The 14,947-nt window shown below is 42.4% G+C and overlaps 1 protein-coding gene across 1 annotated transcript in view; it reads left to right on the forward strand.

Moving 5' to 3' along the window:
• adam19a (ADAM metallopeptidase domain 19a) overlaps window positions 1-14,947 on the forward strand; it is a 212,519-nt gene that overhangs the window by 170,042 nt on the left and 27,530 nt on the right. The window contains exons 15-16 of the mRNA XM_044184761.1: window positions 1,529-1,637; window positions 6,960-7,164. Of these exons, the coding sequence (XP_044040696.1) occupies window positions 1,529-1,637; window positions 6,960-7,164 (314 nt within the window). The remainder of the gene's footprint in view (window positions 1-1,528; window positions 1,638-6,959; window positions 7,165-14,947) is intronic.

Here is a 14,947-nt window from a genome sequence, read left to right on the forward strand (position 1 = left end):
GGATTTAAACAGTATTGGTGGTTAAAACTGCTTTAAACTACAGTGTAACTGCTAACAGATTTGACAGCAGTTATACTCTACTGTATGTCAGAGTTGATTAATACAATAACATGAGCTGGGACTAGTCTGCCAAAATAAACACTCATCAAAGCTAGATGTATTTGTTTTTTTCTCTTCTCAGATGTAAAAGCTGCATTCACAAGCATGACAGTGTTTGTACCGCAGCACAATAGAGCACAACAGATAAAAGCGAAGTGTTGACTTTTAATGTGCATCATCTTATTTTATTGTTCTGCATTATTTTTTTATTTGTTTTTTACAAGGACTAAAAGCAATGCTTTTCTTTGACAGTTTTAGTGCTACTGTTTGGAGAAACTTAGATTTTGAGAATAGAGTTCTAGAATAGAGATAATGTTATGAGAACAAAGTTGTAATATTGAGAAAAAAGTCATAACATCATTATGAGGATGAAATAATAAAAATGAATAAGATAAAAATAATGACGTATTTAAATTTTATTCTCCAAATAATACAACTAAATTCTCATATATTTTTCTCTCTCAAATTATTTCAACTTTGTTCTTGAGATCTCAGATTTCCTTTCCCCCAGCTGCCCTAATACTAATACTTTTCAACTTACATTTACACCACAACAGTCTTTGTCAGTTATATCTCTCTGTCCTGGAAGACTGGTATGCATTTGGACATTTTCATTGAACAGCCAGAGGGTCGTAATGTTCAGTTTGTGTTAAAACTATTAGAGAGGTGTTGATTCAACTGTATTTTGGAGGATGTCGTTTGTTGTGCTGTTGAACTGTATTACGTTATACAGAGAGCTGTTTCTATTATTTAGTCTACCCTCATTGATATTAATGCTGTATTAGCTTAGCTCCATCAAAAGTGATCAAAAACAATTCCACCTTCCAGCAACTCCAAAGCTGTCCTATTTACATGTTGTATGTTGCTTATTTTATCTCCTGTAATAATAGAAATCATAAAATGCGACTTTGTCATTTTAGAAAAAGTTAGCTTCGGAGCTACTGTTGTGACTGAATACACAGCGCCTGAAAAGTCCTGTCCTCATAGTGGGGTTGCCATGTTTTAGCTCTACTGAAACTCCACTGTGAGCAAAACCCGTCTGACTCTTGATTCTACATGTAGTGGATGAAATTGATATTGATCTTTTTATCTGACTCTGGCTTTGACACCAAACAAGAATATTTCCCAGTATGTCTGATTGTTCTTTGAATCCCATATTTGCCACACAGCTCTTAGCATCTCTTACTGTAGCTGAAGGAGGGTTTACTCTGTGTGCATGGTGGACACTGTGATCTTCATGATCATGTCTACAATAAACAAGCAGGTGGCTAAGACCAGCATTAGCTGTCTATCTGTTGCCAAGAGCTTTGTGAGTCAGCACGTTAACATTTGTTGTCTGTGGGGAGAACACTGGCAATATTGTTAGCCACAGTAAATACAAGTAAACAGCCTGAGTGCAGAGGGCTAATGGGATATGTTGTGTTTCCAGGAGCCCGACCAGCCCATGATGCCTGCTTTGAAGATGTCAATGCAGCAGGGAACGCTTTTGGGAACTGTGGGAAAGATGAACTTGGAAACTACATGAGGTGTGAGAAAAGGTAAGACATGCTGGTGATACATCATAACACACATACAGTAAAAAAGCATGGGCTACTCTATGTAATACAGTATATAGAGTAGCCTATGTTTTTTTATATAGTACATAAAAGGACTATATAGTAGATACTAAGGCTATTGTAATAAGGATTCTTGACATCAGATCCACATGCTTTTTGGATTTCTGACATAATTAAATAGCTTTAAATTTGAATTTTCATGACATGAAAACTCTAAAACTAACACTAGACAATGTGACACTAAATCTCTCCACTAAAACGTGATAAAGATAGTACAATATACATACTTGTGTGTGGCTACTGTATGTCTCAGACAGGTATGTAGGGAATCCATTTGTGCCAGGAAAAGAAAAAAATACATGCAATGTTAGAAATGACAAAAAATTAAAAACTCATGATACGTCAAAATTATCATTTTGGATCACTATCTCATAATGTATAATTTGAGTCATTACAGAGAATGTTAAGACATTTGTAATTATGAAATTCTTCACCCTGCATTCAAACCAAGACATCAGTCAAAATCACCAGCTGTAGTCTGCACAATAAAGCTTTGCTTACACAATAGAGGATATAACTCTTTACTGGGAAAACTAATATTTATTACCAATATGTTATATTATGTGATAGTTAACATTTATTTCAAAACATTTGCGATAATGGTGTGAAACACTAAGAGAATGCAGGAAATGAGCAAAAAACCCTTGTTCATATAACATTTGATAACAGCTAGCATCCAACCACAAGGACACGTTGAAGTAACGAGCACAGTAGAGCGGGACTTGTGGCAAAACAGGTCGGGGAGAAAACAACGCCTTTCTTACTATCACAGTGCACATCTATAGTCATGAAGTCATCATATGAACATTTGGTTCTTTTCAAATCCCTGCTGCTGTTAGCAAGCACATTTTTGCTGAACTGACTATTTCATCATTCATCCTAACACAAACACATACTCAAACACAGAGTCATGCCCTCTGTACACTGTCAACACAGGCCTCTGAGAAGCGGTTTCCATGGCACAGTGCCAGAGCCAATTAGTGGAGCCAAATTAGCAATTTAGCTATGAGGCTGTGGATTAAGGTGGTTGACGGCTGCCTCATATGATCCACCACTGCCCAAATCCATTATGGAGTCCCACAGGAGTCATTAGAGTCTTTTCTGGCTACAGTGAGCCAGAGAGCTGATTAGAGGATATGTAAATGCACTCTGCCTGTTACTAAGACATGTGAATAATCTACATGCAGCCGCTATCTGCCCATCATTCTGTAATCCTCTTCATTTATTTTCATAGGCTGTGTGTGTGTATTTACCAGTTTGAATCTCCATATTAATCAGGAAGACTATTTTCTCCCTCAAAAATGCTGTTGAGGCACCTACAGTATCCAAAAGCCTCTCTCCTCCCAACTAAGAATGGACCTATGTGGAGTTTACAATATGACTACAATATAGATATTTAAAATTCTCAATAATTCAGATATATGGTGATGTATATTGTGTCTTTTTCTTTGTCAGTCCTTATAGAATTTATTATATTTTGTACATCACGAGGGGGAAATTAGCAATAAAGATAATTCTGAAAATAACAATTTTTTCTAGGCTTTACTTATTAATCAAAATAACAAAATGTCCTATGCTGCAGTAGATCAAAACTCTTCAATAAAAAATGTACTTAAATGCTGTAACCATTTTTACAACGCAAAACTAAGAAATCATCCTATTGTATGTTCTACAAAAAAAAAAGATATTTCTTTTACAAAAATGAATGTATGAGGAGTCGTGCAAGCCACTATCCTCTCACATATTCATTCTCTCCTCATATTCATACACAAATACATTTCCATCTTATACAGTGGTGTGACAAAGTGTTTGCCCCCTTCTTGATTTCTTATTTTTTTGCATGTTTGTCACACTTAAATGTTTCAGATCATCAAACAAATTTAAGTATTAGTCAAAGATAACACAAGTAAACACAAAATGCAGTTTTTAAATGAAGGTTGTTATTATTAAGGGAAAACAAAATCCAAACCTACATGGCCCTGTGTGGACACACACCTTCCGAAAAGTTTAATTTTTGTCCACAGAGTATTTTCCCAAAAGTCTTGGGGATCATCAAAACTTTTGGGAAAATACTGTTATTATTTCCCTTAATAATAACAACCTTCATTTAAAAAGTGCATTTTGTGTTTTCACACCACTGTATAAATACAGTATATTCTATATAGCATTAAATGTGCATATATGAACGTGAAAATATACTGTGTTATGGTATACCGGGGCTGGGCCCAAAAGCACGACCAGGACAGCGAGTGTGCAGTAGTAGGTTCCGTTTATTTAGAAGAACATACAATGAGGAATCAGGAGTGTGGAGGTAAGGCTGGAAGCCTGGACTGGACGTAGACAGCAGACCGCCACGAGGCTGAGGAAAGCAGGCAGGTTGAGACAGCAATGCAGTCCGATACAAGGCAGGTGAGAGCTGTGGTGAAGTCTTCCTGGAAAGCCGGTGGGCAATGCAGAGGCAGGTGACACGAGCAAACCACTGAGGTAAACAGACAATCTGGCGAAGACTGGTGAGAAGAGCTGGGTAGATATACTGTCAGGTGTGATTGTGGATGGGGAACAGGTGAGCAGCAGTAGATGGTTCGCAGGTGTGTCAGTTACTGATTGGCAAGTCAGAGGCCGCGCCCCACAGAATACACACACACACACACACACACACACACACACACACACACACACACACACACACACAAGGAGACTAACAGGGGACAGACAGACAGGAACACTAGGAATGGTATAGCCATACCACAGTAGCACTGGTGGGAGCCGGTGTCCGGTGGTGGTCTGCAATACGCTGGTTGTTGGCGGCGGACCGGAGTAGGGCAGCACAGGTATCCCTCCAGATCTTGCGGCAGCGGCACAGTTGGTGTTGCACTGGGGGGACAGTGATTTCTGTCTGCTGTGATGGAAACAGTGGAGGTTGATAACCTAGAGAAGCTTGAAAAGGTGACACTCCTGTGGCGGCGCTCGTCAATGTATTGTGCGTGTACTCCACCCAGGTTAGATGGAAACTCCAGGATCTGGGGTTGGTGGCTGCCATACAGCGCAGGGCTGCCTCCAGGTCTTGGTTAGCCCTCTCTGATTGGCCATTGGTCTGAGGATGAAAACCCGATGAGAGGCTAACTGTGGCCCCCAGAGATAGACAAAAGGCCTTCCAGACAGAGATGAAATGGGGCCCTCTGTCCAAAATGACGTTGAGGGGCATCCCATGCAGGCGGAAAACCTGGTCAACCGTGACGTCATTCACGTATTCGAAGTGGCCCAGGGATGTGTTGAACGCCGTCTTCCACTCATCCCGCTCACGGATCCTGACTAGGTGGTAGGCGTTTCTGAGGTCGAGCTAAGTGAAGAGGGAGCCACCCTCTTCACTTAGCTCGACCTCAGAAACGCAGCCAGGGACTCTCGGCTATATTTTTCCATGGACTCCCTCTCTGGGTGGGACAGGTTATATAGCCGGCTGGAGGGGAGTGTAGCTCCATGAAGCAGGTCAATGGGGCAGTCATAGGGCCCATGAGGTGGTAAGGATAGGGCCAAATCCTTCCTGAAAACCTCACTGAGATCGTGATATACTTCCCGGGATGGAAGTCAGGCTGGGTGGTTCTGGGATTGGAGTGTTGGTGCCATCTGCTGGCGGAATCGCCAATTGCAGGTAGGTTGCCAGGCAGAAGGAACTCCAGCTGGTGATTTTTCCGGCTGACCAGTCGATATGAGGGTTGTGAAAGCTCAGCCAAGGGTGGCCTAAAACCAGTGGAGAATCTGGGGATGGAATGACGTTAAACTGAACGGTTTATTGATGATTTCCGGACAGAACTAGGGTGACAGGTATAGTCCGGTGAGTCTAGGGTCTTTGCTATGAGAGGTCTCTCCAGGGGTTCCAGTGGGATCTTGTGCCTGGCCGCCGTCTCCTGGTCCTGGTCCTGGTCCTGGACCAGTTCTGATGACAGACTGTGGCCAGTAATTACATGCGTGAACAAGATGGGGCTGACATGGATGTGTGACTCACCACTATCCCCACAACTAGTGGTGAGTCTGGTCTTTGGCCACATGGGGCAGGATTCCCTGCGATGACCATGCTGACCACAGTACAGGCAGACTCTTGCATTCCTCCTGGTGTGTTCTGCCAGGGAGAGACGAGCTTGGCCAAGCTGCATAGGTTCCCCCCGGTGGTGATGTGGAGGGCGGAATGGATTGGTCAGCAGGCGGACACCAGTCCATTCTCCTGGAATGCGGAGAGGAGGGGTGAGCATTGGCGACCGGGAAGGAGTAACTAGCCCGCTCCCAGCATTGTTTGCGAAGGCGGTTATCCAGTCTGCTAGGGAGATTAGAGACTCCAAATTAGGAAGTTTGTCGCGAGTGGTTAGCTCGTCCTTTAATTGTTCACTTAGCCTTGTTCAATTAGTGAATACTCCCTGCTCACTTAGCCCATTAGTGAATACTCCCTGCCTCCTCATTCCACCTAGTATCCGCTGCGAGGGTGCGGAAATCCCCAGAATAGTCCGCCACACTCCTGGCCCCCTGGCGGAGGTCCAGTAACAGTGCAGCAGCGGTTCCCCGGTGGTCTGGGTGGTCGAATATGTTGCTCAGCATGAAGGTGTCAAAAGTTAACGTGGAGGTTGTACCATGACATACTGTGTACTTAGAGTAGAATAAATGTATGAAAGAGAAAAAATTAGAGTGAAAATAGATTTCAAATTCTAGATGCATCAATACTGTATTTACAGTCAATGCAAAGCACAAAGTGAGTGGATGCAATTTCGTCCTGGATGATGCAAATTGAGGTTAAGACACATCCATGCAAGTTGACTAAGTTTCAACTTGAGTGAAAATGTATGCTCATCCCGAGGCTTTATGACTACTGGAGTTCCCAATGAGTCAGCACACACATAGTTATTGCATTTGTTGCTAGCAAGTTACAGCTAACATCTATACAGTTGGTACTTTGGCTGTTGTGGTCAGTTGGCGTTTGAATGATGAATTATGCCATCCATTATGTGCTGGATCAGCTGGTAATTCACAACACAGATTCACTGACAAAAGTCAAAGATTGGCTGATAAATACTGATAAACAGATAATCAGTCTATCCCTACACCCTGCTGCTCATTAGCCACTCAGGCACAGTGTGACTGTGTGGAGCTGTTTTACTGTAAAGCAGAGTTGCGAAAAAGTAACATGGAGCTCTATTGACTTGCCCTTAAAAAGTAAAGGCTAAATGTTTCTTTGTGTGTGCTTGTATCTCTACCCAGGGATGCCAAGTGTGGCAAGATCCAGTGCCACAGTGCTGCCAAGAAGCCCAAAGGCACCAACGCTGTGTCCATTGACACCACCATCAAGATGGACGGCATCGAGGTGAAGTGCCGCGGTACCTATGTCTACAGCACCCAGGACGGCCAGGGCGACCTGCCCGACCCCGGTCTTGTCATGACCGGCACCAAGTGTGGAGAGGGCAAGGTTGGTCTACACTGGCCTGGGCTTTAGGGATCACAGTAAGAGTACATCAATTAAGTGATGTAACTGATTAATTTAATTAGTATGATCATAATTGCATAATTTAATAGTCCAACAGCTTACATGAACACTAAATCAGTAAATTTAGCATGAGTAGGATTTTTCCTGCATCACAGCATGGATGACATTGAATGATATTTTGAACTGGCCTGCAATTGAAGAGGGTGCAGGAAGAAGACAACTGGCAGCACAACACATCTCAGTCACAGGATTTAAAGCCGCATTCTCAAGCCAAAAAAACAATTGCCAGAGCATTGTTTCTGCTCTACTATCTGCACATTGATGTAGTACCTCTTCACTAGACATTTCTTTTGGATCTCTGCTCAAGTTTGTTGACTTACTCCTTTCTGCTGTGGTCCTGTTTGTACAGGCTACCATAGCGCAAGGGTGAGGAGACAATCAAACGAGTTCCTGTTGTATTGATGGGATAAAGTGCGTTTGCATCAGTGCATGTAAGGTTCTGTAGCTGCATGATGTGTACTGTAGCTGGGGATATGGATCCGGGTTAGTAAAATATCTGAAAGTTCAAAGGATAACAAATCTATAATTGAATCTTTTGTCTCTCCCCCCTCTGTTTTATCAAGAGCAGTGTACAGTTGTGGTCAAAAGTTTTGAGAATGACACAAGTATTGGTTTTCACAAAGTTTGCTGCTTCAGTTTTTATGATGGCAATTTGCATATACTTCAGAATGAAGAGTGATCAGATGAATTGTAATTAATTGCAAAGTCCATGAAAATTAACTTAATCCCAAAAAAACATTTCCATTGCATTTCAGCCCTGACACAAAAGGACCAGCTGACATCATGTCAGTGATTCTCTCGTTAACACAGGTGAGAGTGTTGACCGGGACAAGGCTGGAGATCACTCTGTCAGGCTGACTGAGTTAGCATAACAGATTGGAAGCTTTAAAAGGAGTGTGGTGCTTGAAATCATTGTTCTTCCTCTGTTAACCATGGTTACCTGCAAGGAAACACGTGTTGTCATCATTGCTTTGCACAAAAAGGGCTTCACAGGCAAGGATATTGCTGCTAGTATGATTGCACCTAAATCAACCATTTATCGGATCATCAAGAACTTCAAGGAGAGAGGTTCAATTGTTGTGAAGAAGGCTTCAGAGCGCCCAAGAAAGACCAGCAAGTGCCAGGACCATCTCCTAAAGTTGATTCAGCTGCAGGATCTGGGCACCACCAGTGCAGAGCTTGCTCAGGAATGGCAGGAGGCAGGTGTGAGTGCATCTGCGCGCACAGTGAGGCGAAGACTTTTGGAGGATGGCCTGGTGTCAAGATGGGCAACAAAGAAGCCACTTCTTTCCAGGAAAAACATCAGGGACAGACTGATATTCTGCAAAAGGTACAGGGATTGGACTCCTGAGGACTGGGGTAAAGTCATTTTCTCTGATGAATGCCCTTTCCGATTGTTTGGGGCATTCAGAAAAAAAGCTTGTCTGGAGAAGACAAGGTAAGCGCTACCATCAGTCCTGTTCCATGCCAACAGTAAAGCATCCTGACACCATTCATGTGTGGGGTTGCTTCTCAGGTTGCTTCTGTGGGCTCACTCACAATTTTGCGTGAGAACACAGCCACAAATAAAGAATGGTACCAAAACATCCTCTGAGACCAACATCTCCCAACTATCCAAGAACAGTTTGGTGATGGACAATGCCTTTTCCAGCATGATGGCGCACCCTGCTATAAGGCAAAAATGATAACTAAGTGGCTTGGGGAACAAACATCGAAATTTTGGGTCCATGGCCAGGAAACTCCCCAGACCTTAATCCCATTGAGAACTTGTGGTCAATCCTCAAGAGGCAGGTGGACAAACAAAAACCCACAAATTCTGACAAACTCCAAGCATTGATTATGCAAAAATGGGCTGCCATCAGTCAGGATGTGGCCCAGAAGTTAATTGACAGCATGCCAGGGTGAATTGCAGAGGTCTTGAAAAAGAAGGGTCAACACTGCAAATATTGACTCTTTGCATAAACTTAATGTAATTGTCAATAAAAGCCAACATTTTATTGAACATTGCTTTTGCTGGTTTTGCATGTTAGTGCGCATGCGCCTATGTGCATGCTGCCTGTTGCTGTAGCTCCGTCTCGTCATCTTACTTTTTCCAAATTTTAGCTTTTCTTTTTCTTTCAAACTTAAGTAACTTGTGTGTAAGTATAATTTAAACTACGCTCTTTACGGAAATGAGAGTAGAAAGTGTTTTAATACTTTTTTTCGCGTGGAACTTCTTCTCCTGCTACTCGGTCAGGGCACTGCTGCGGATCAGCTGTTTGGCCGCACCAGGGAACAGCTGATCGCACTGAAGGCGAGCGTCATGGCACCCAGGACAACTGATGTCCCCATTGAGATCTGGAGTAGGATACACCGAGGATGCAGAGGTGGAACAAAGCGGCGAGGGAAGAGAGAGGGGTGCAGACAAAAGAGACTTAAGAACAAGAGATTTAAGCAATGTCTGCCTTCTCTCTTCATGGGCAACGTGAGATCACTGGCGAATAAGATGGACGGGCTAACAACGTTAGCCCGGAATCAGACGGAGTTCTGTGAGTGTAGTTTGATGTGCTTCTCAGAGACATGGCTACACCAGGATATCCCGGATCACAACGTTTCCATTGACGGCTTTCAGACTGTTCGGGCCGACAGGGATCACACCGGGAGCGGTAAGCGGAAAGGCGGCGGGCCTGCTGTTCTGGTTAACAACAGATGCTGTAACCCTGGTCACGTTACTATCAAGCAGAGTATCTGTACCCCTGTGTGCATTACTGGCTACATTAACTTCTGTGTGGACTGCAATGTCCCAACTAAGATAGTCCATTGTTATCCAAATAAGAAACCGTGGGTAACAAAGGACATCAAGGACATCCTGAATGCCAAGAGGAGGGCCTTTACTGATGGTAATAGGGAGGAGGTGAGGGCAATCCAGGCTGACCTGAAGGTGAAGATCAGAGAGGCCAAGGAGAAGTACAGGAGGAAGCTGGAGCAGAAACTCGAGCAGAACAATATGAGAGAGGTCTGGAGCGGCATGAAGAGCATCACTGGCTTCAGACCAACTGGCAGCAGAGGAGTTCAAGGCAGCTTGGACAGGGCCAACAAACTTAATCTGTTCTTTAACAGATTCGACACACCGGCTCCTGCTCATCCCCCCCTCTAACTCAGGTGAGGATCATGTTGTTTGACTTCTCCAGTGCTTTCAACACCATCCAGCCAGCCCTGCTGGGTGAGAAGCTGGCAGCGATGCAGGTGGATGCCCCCCTCGTGTCCTGGATTGTGGACTACCTGACTGGCAGACCACAGTATGTGCGCCTGCAGCACTGTGTGTCGGACAGCGTGGTCAGCAGCACTGGGGCCCCTCAGGGGACTGTCCCCTCTCCCTTCCTCTTCACCATCTACACCACGGACTTCAGCCACCACACAGAGTCCTGCCACCTTCAGAAGTTTTCTGATGACTCTGCTGTGGTGGGATGTATCAGCAGTGTTGATGAGACTGAGTACTGGGCTGTGGTGGGGAACTTTGTCTCATGGTGTGAGCAGAACCATCTGCAGCTTAATGCGACAAAGTCTAAGGAGCTGGTTGTGGACCTATGAAGGGCCAAGGCACCAGTGACCCCAGCTTCCATCCAGAGGGTCAGTGTGGACATTGTAGAGGATTACAAGTACCTGGGGTTACACATGGACAATAAACTGGACTGGGCTAAGAAAACTCAAGCTCTTTACAGGAAGGGCCAGAGCCGCCTCTATTTTCTGAGGAGGCTGAGGTCCTTCAACATCTGCCGGTCAATGCTGAAGATGTTTTATGAGTCTGTGGTGGTCAGTTATCACTTATCTCCTCACGCCTTGATTATTGTAACATTCTGTTCACTTGTCTTAATCAAAAAACTATGAAACGGCTGCAGACTGTACAAAACTCATCTGCTAGGCTTTTAACCAGGACCAAGAGGTGCGATCACATCACACCTGTTTTAGCCTCTTTACATTGGCTCCCTGTTTGTTTTAGGATTGATTTTAAGATCTTATTGCTTACTTTTAAGGCTATTCATGGCCTGGCTCCAAATTATATTTTAGACCTTTTAATCCCTTATGAACCTTTACGTAGTTTGAGCTCTTCAGGCAGGGGTCTTCTGTCTGTTCTTGAGTCCAGGATGAAAACCAAGGGGGACAGAGCTTTTGCCACCATGGCTCAGAAGCTCTGGAACAACTTGCCCCAAGAAATTAGGTTGTCTGAGTCAGTGTCTTCTTTTAAGTCTCTTCTCACAATGCCTTTTTATCGGAAAGCATATCCTGATCTTACCTGAGCTGTCTGTTTATTTTATTGTTTTTATTTATTTTACGTATTTTATTTATTTTATATTTTATTTTCACTGTGGTATTATATTTCTCTCTCTGTGAAGCACTTTGTACTTTGTTTTTGATAAGTGCTCTATAAATAAAGTTTTATTATTTTATTATTATTATTTTTTAACAACAACTAACTCAGACTAGAACAAATCCGTCCGACAAATATAATTGTACAATTGTAATGTGTGCTCCCGCCTCAGCTTGCCAAAATAAAACATGGCTGATGTCTAGCTGACATGCTTTCCACAAGCAGTTTTCTGTACTGGACCAAACATAACTTGTTAAAGAAAAGAACCACCACTCTACAATTGGACTGTGCGTTTTTGCAGTTTAAAGGGATAGTTTGGGTATTTTGAAGTGAGGTTGTATGAGGTACTTATCCAAAGTCAGGGTATTACCTACAGTAGATGGCAGTCAGCTCGCCCCAGTTTGGAGAAGTAGAAAGGAGTCCCGGCAGGGAAGCAAAGCAATGCACTGCTGTGGACGGGGGCTGTGCCGCTGTAACTCTGATCCAAACAGCTGATCTGCGGCATAGGTGGGCCGATTTTCTGCTGCTGCCTTCCACAACAGTCTATTGCTGTCTCCTGTAGGTAATATACTGACTGTGGATAAGTACCTCATACAACATCACTTCAAAATACCCAAACTATTAACAAAACCAGCAGAGTGGTGAGTCTTCTCCAGTGAAACAATCACCTGGCGTCAGTTTCAGGTGTCAGAATCTCCCAGTTCAACTTTTATACCTATTATGAAAATATTTTGAGCTTTTCAATTTAAATGTTCTGAATCAGGACCACCAGTATTTGGGTCAAGTATCTTGTGAAAATAAGTTTTGCAAAAGTAAGTTGGCTATACCTAACATTTTAATGAGTGTGTTGCATTTAATTTACACACCTTATGCTGCTCATCTCATTTTCAGGTTGTAGCTACAGGTTGTGGACATTAATTAGGCTGTCACACAAGTGTTTCTGCTCTCAACTAACAAGTGATTACAGATCTAAACTCAATATTTTTTTTTGGACCAAATTCCCACAGTTGTATTGCTTTTATTTAGTCTCACAACTCTAATCAGTGTTCCAGCAGCAGCAGGCAGCTGTTTTCATTGAAAAAAACGATAAACTCACTGTATACTACCTGCTCAGCACCAAACAGTAGACAGACAAAGATAGCGACTAGCTGGTGAAAATAGTGGAACATTTAGCAACTAAAGAGCCAGATGTTTTTTCTCAGGAGTTGGTGACAGAGCGCTATAGGAGAGTGAATATTGACTTTATATTGGACACAAACACAACTCTAAATGAATGCTAATGTTGCTCTGTGTCTGCTGGTTGTGTAAATAGGCAAGTGTTTGCTAACACATTAGCCATAACTACTTTTTAAGGCCAATGTTGTGTTTAAAGTTTTTTCTGCTGCCCCCAAATGGTAAAAAATGCAGCATGAAGTTAGATATTTTCAATTTCAGTTACTTGAAAATGTTGAAAGCTGAAAGCTGTGAATTAAACAGGACTGAAAAGGACTTGAATTTGATACTAACTGTAACTGTAGCATTCTGGATTCCAATTTTGGCAACATTTGAAGATGAACTCAAACATAAAGTTATATGGGCCCCAGATCTTTCCTGTACAGACTCTTAGACTTGATCTTGGATGAACCTGTGCAGAGAGAACATAATTTATTCCAAGTAAAGACAGGAGTCTGATGTCTGTGTTCCCAGTCACTAATATTCTCCTTCTGAATAAATTGTCAGGGTTTTATATCTGCCCACTTCATATAAAACTAAATGTTACAGGGGCCCAGGAGGTCTGTTCTGTGCCATGTGTTTGTTTAAGGCATTTTTTCTTATACTGATTGGGTTGCAAGTCAGATGCTAAATAGAATGTAAATTTCCAAGTAAACCCACCTACATACACACACAAAATCATACAAAATAAGGCCTGAATTATGCATGTGAAATACATATATATGAAAATTCACACACACAGAGTAATATATGCAGTCTCCTCCATTCCACCAGTAAATTCTATTTCTCTGCTGTCTATATTGCTTTCCCACTGCAGCACATTCCAGCCATTTTAATTCCATTTCAGCTATTGTGCGGGCCTCACTGTAAGGACTGAATAGTGCTGCATGAGTAATATATTATAAATAGGCAGTAGAGAATATTGTCTGCCATCCAGCATGATGAATTTTGAGTCACCATATTGAACTGGCCTTTTTTCAGCAATAAATGCACACATAGCACAAAGCTGCTGCTTCTAATCACACAGTCACACATTCACCCACACTAAATTGATTCCCCTGCTAACAATAGTAAAGCAACAACAACAGGCAGAGTAGGAGATACAGTACTAATGCAGATACTAATGTTAGTGCTGATACAACTTAGTGATGGAGTGCTACATAAACAAGTGATGAATTATGACCTGCAGTTTGCAAGAGAAGCCTCCAACAAGACTTAAAAAGACACTTTTCTGTTTTTTTTAACCCTAACCCAGATCACAATAAGTCACTATGTTTTTGACTGTTCACAACCAATGATTTTCAAGCCAATGATGTGATTATTTCTTTAGTCACACAGCAACTACAATAATGTATGGGAACTAAAACTATGGGAAACGAATATTTTTGGGAAATACATTTATTTCGCTTTCTAGGATTGAGATGAAATTGATATCAATCTCATGTCTGTGTGTTAAGTAGAAAGCTGGAGTCAGGATGTGGTTAGCCTAGCTTAGCATAAAGACTGGAAGCAGGGTGAAACAGCTAGCCCCTGTCCAAAGTTAAAAAATACACCTACCAACACCTCTAAAGCTCACTAGATACTAGCTATACAGCCAATTAACTCTTAATTTTCCTGACAATGGATGTACTTATAATCAATGATTATATGTACTCTTGGCTGTTCAGCTGGAGTTAGAAGGCGTTTTTTTCATAGATGGTGTTTTTTCAGCAGGCTCTATAATCTGCGTTTTTAACTCCTCCATCCCACCTCCTCTTCACACAGCTGAAATGCAAAAACAAAGAGCTTCAGCCCCTTTCCACCCTATTAGAGTCTCTGGCGCCAGATCAGTGTCACTGACTCATCCTTCACACCCCTAAAATCTGCTTCTATCTGTTCCCTATGTATATGTCCTAACATCTGTTCTAACACAGTTAAGATAGATGTTACATGAGTTACAAACTCCACAAAACATCACTGCAGCATTCATGTAAATGGTTATTAAAATGAGTATTGGAGCAGCAGTAGAGACCAAATGTGTTTGGTAAAATCAGCTCAATAAACATCATTACAAGTTGTAAAAGTCTATAAAAGTAGTGATTTTGGAAGTGATTTAAAACAGGATACTGATGCTGCTTTCCCAATCTCCTCAGGCAGCCAGGTTGT

This window comes from Siniperca chuatsi, linkage group LG22, assembly GCF_020085105.1.
Source record: "Siniperca chuatsi isolate FFG_IHB_CAS linkage group LG22, ASM2008510v1, whole genome shotgun sequence".
Taxonomy (NCBI): Eukaryota; Metazoa; Chordata; class Actinopteri; order Centrarchiformes; family Sinipercidae; genus Siniperca; species Siniperca chuatsi.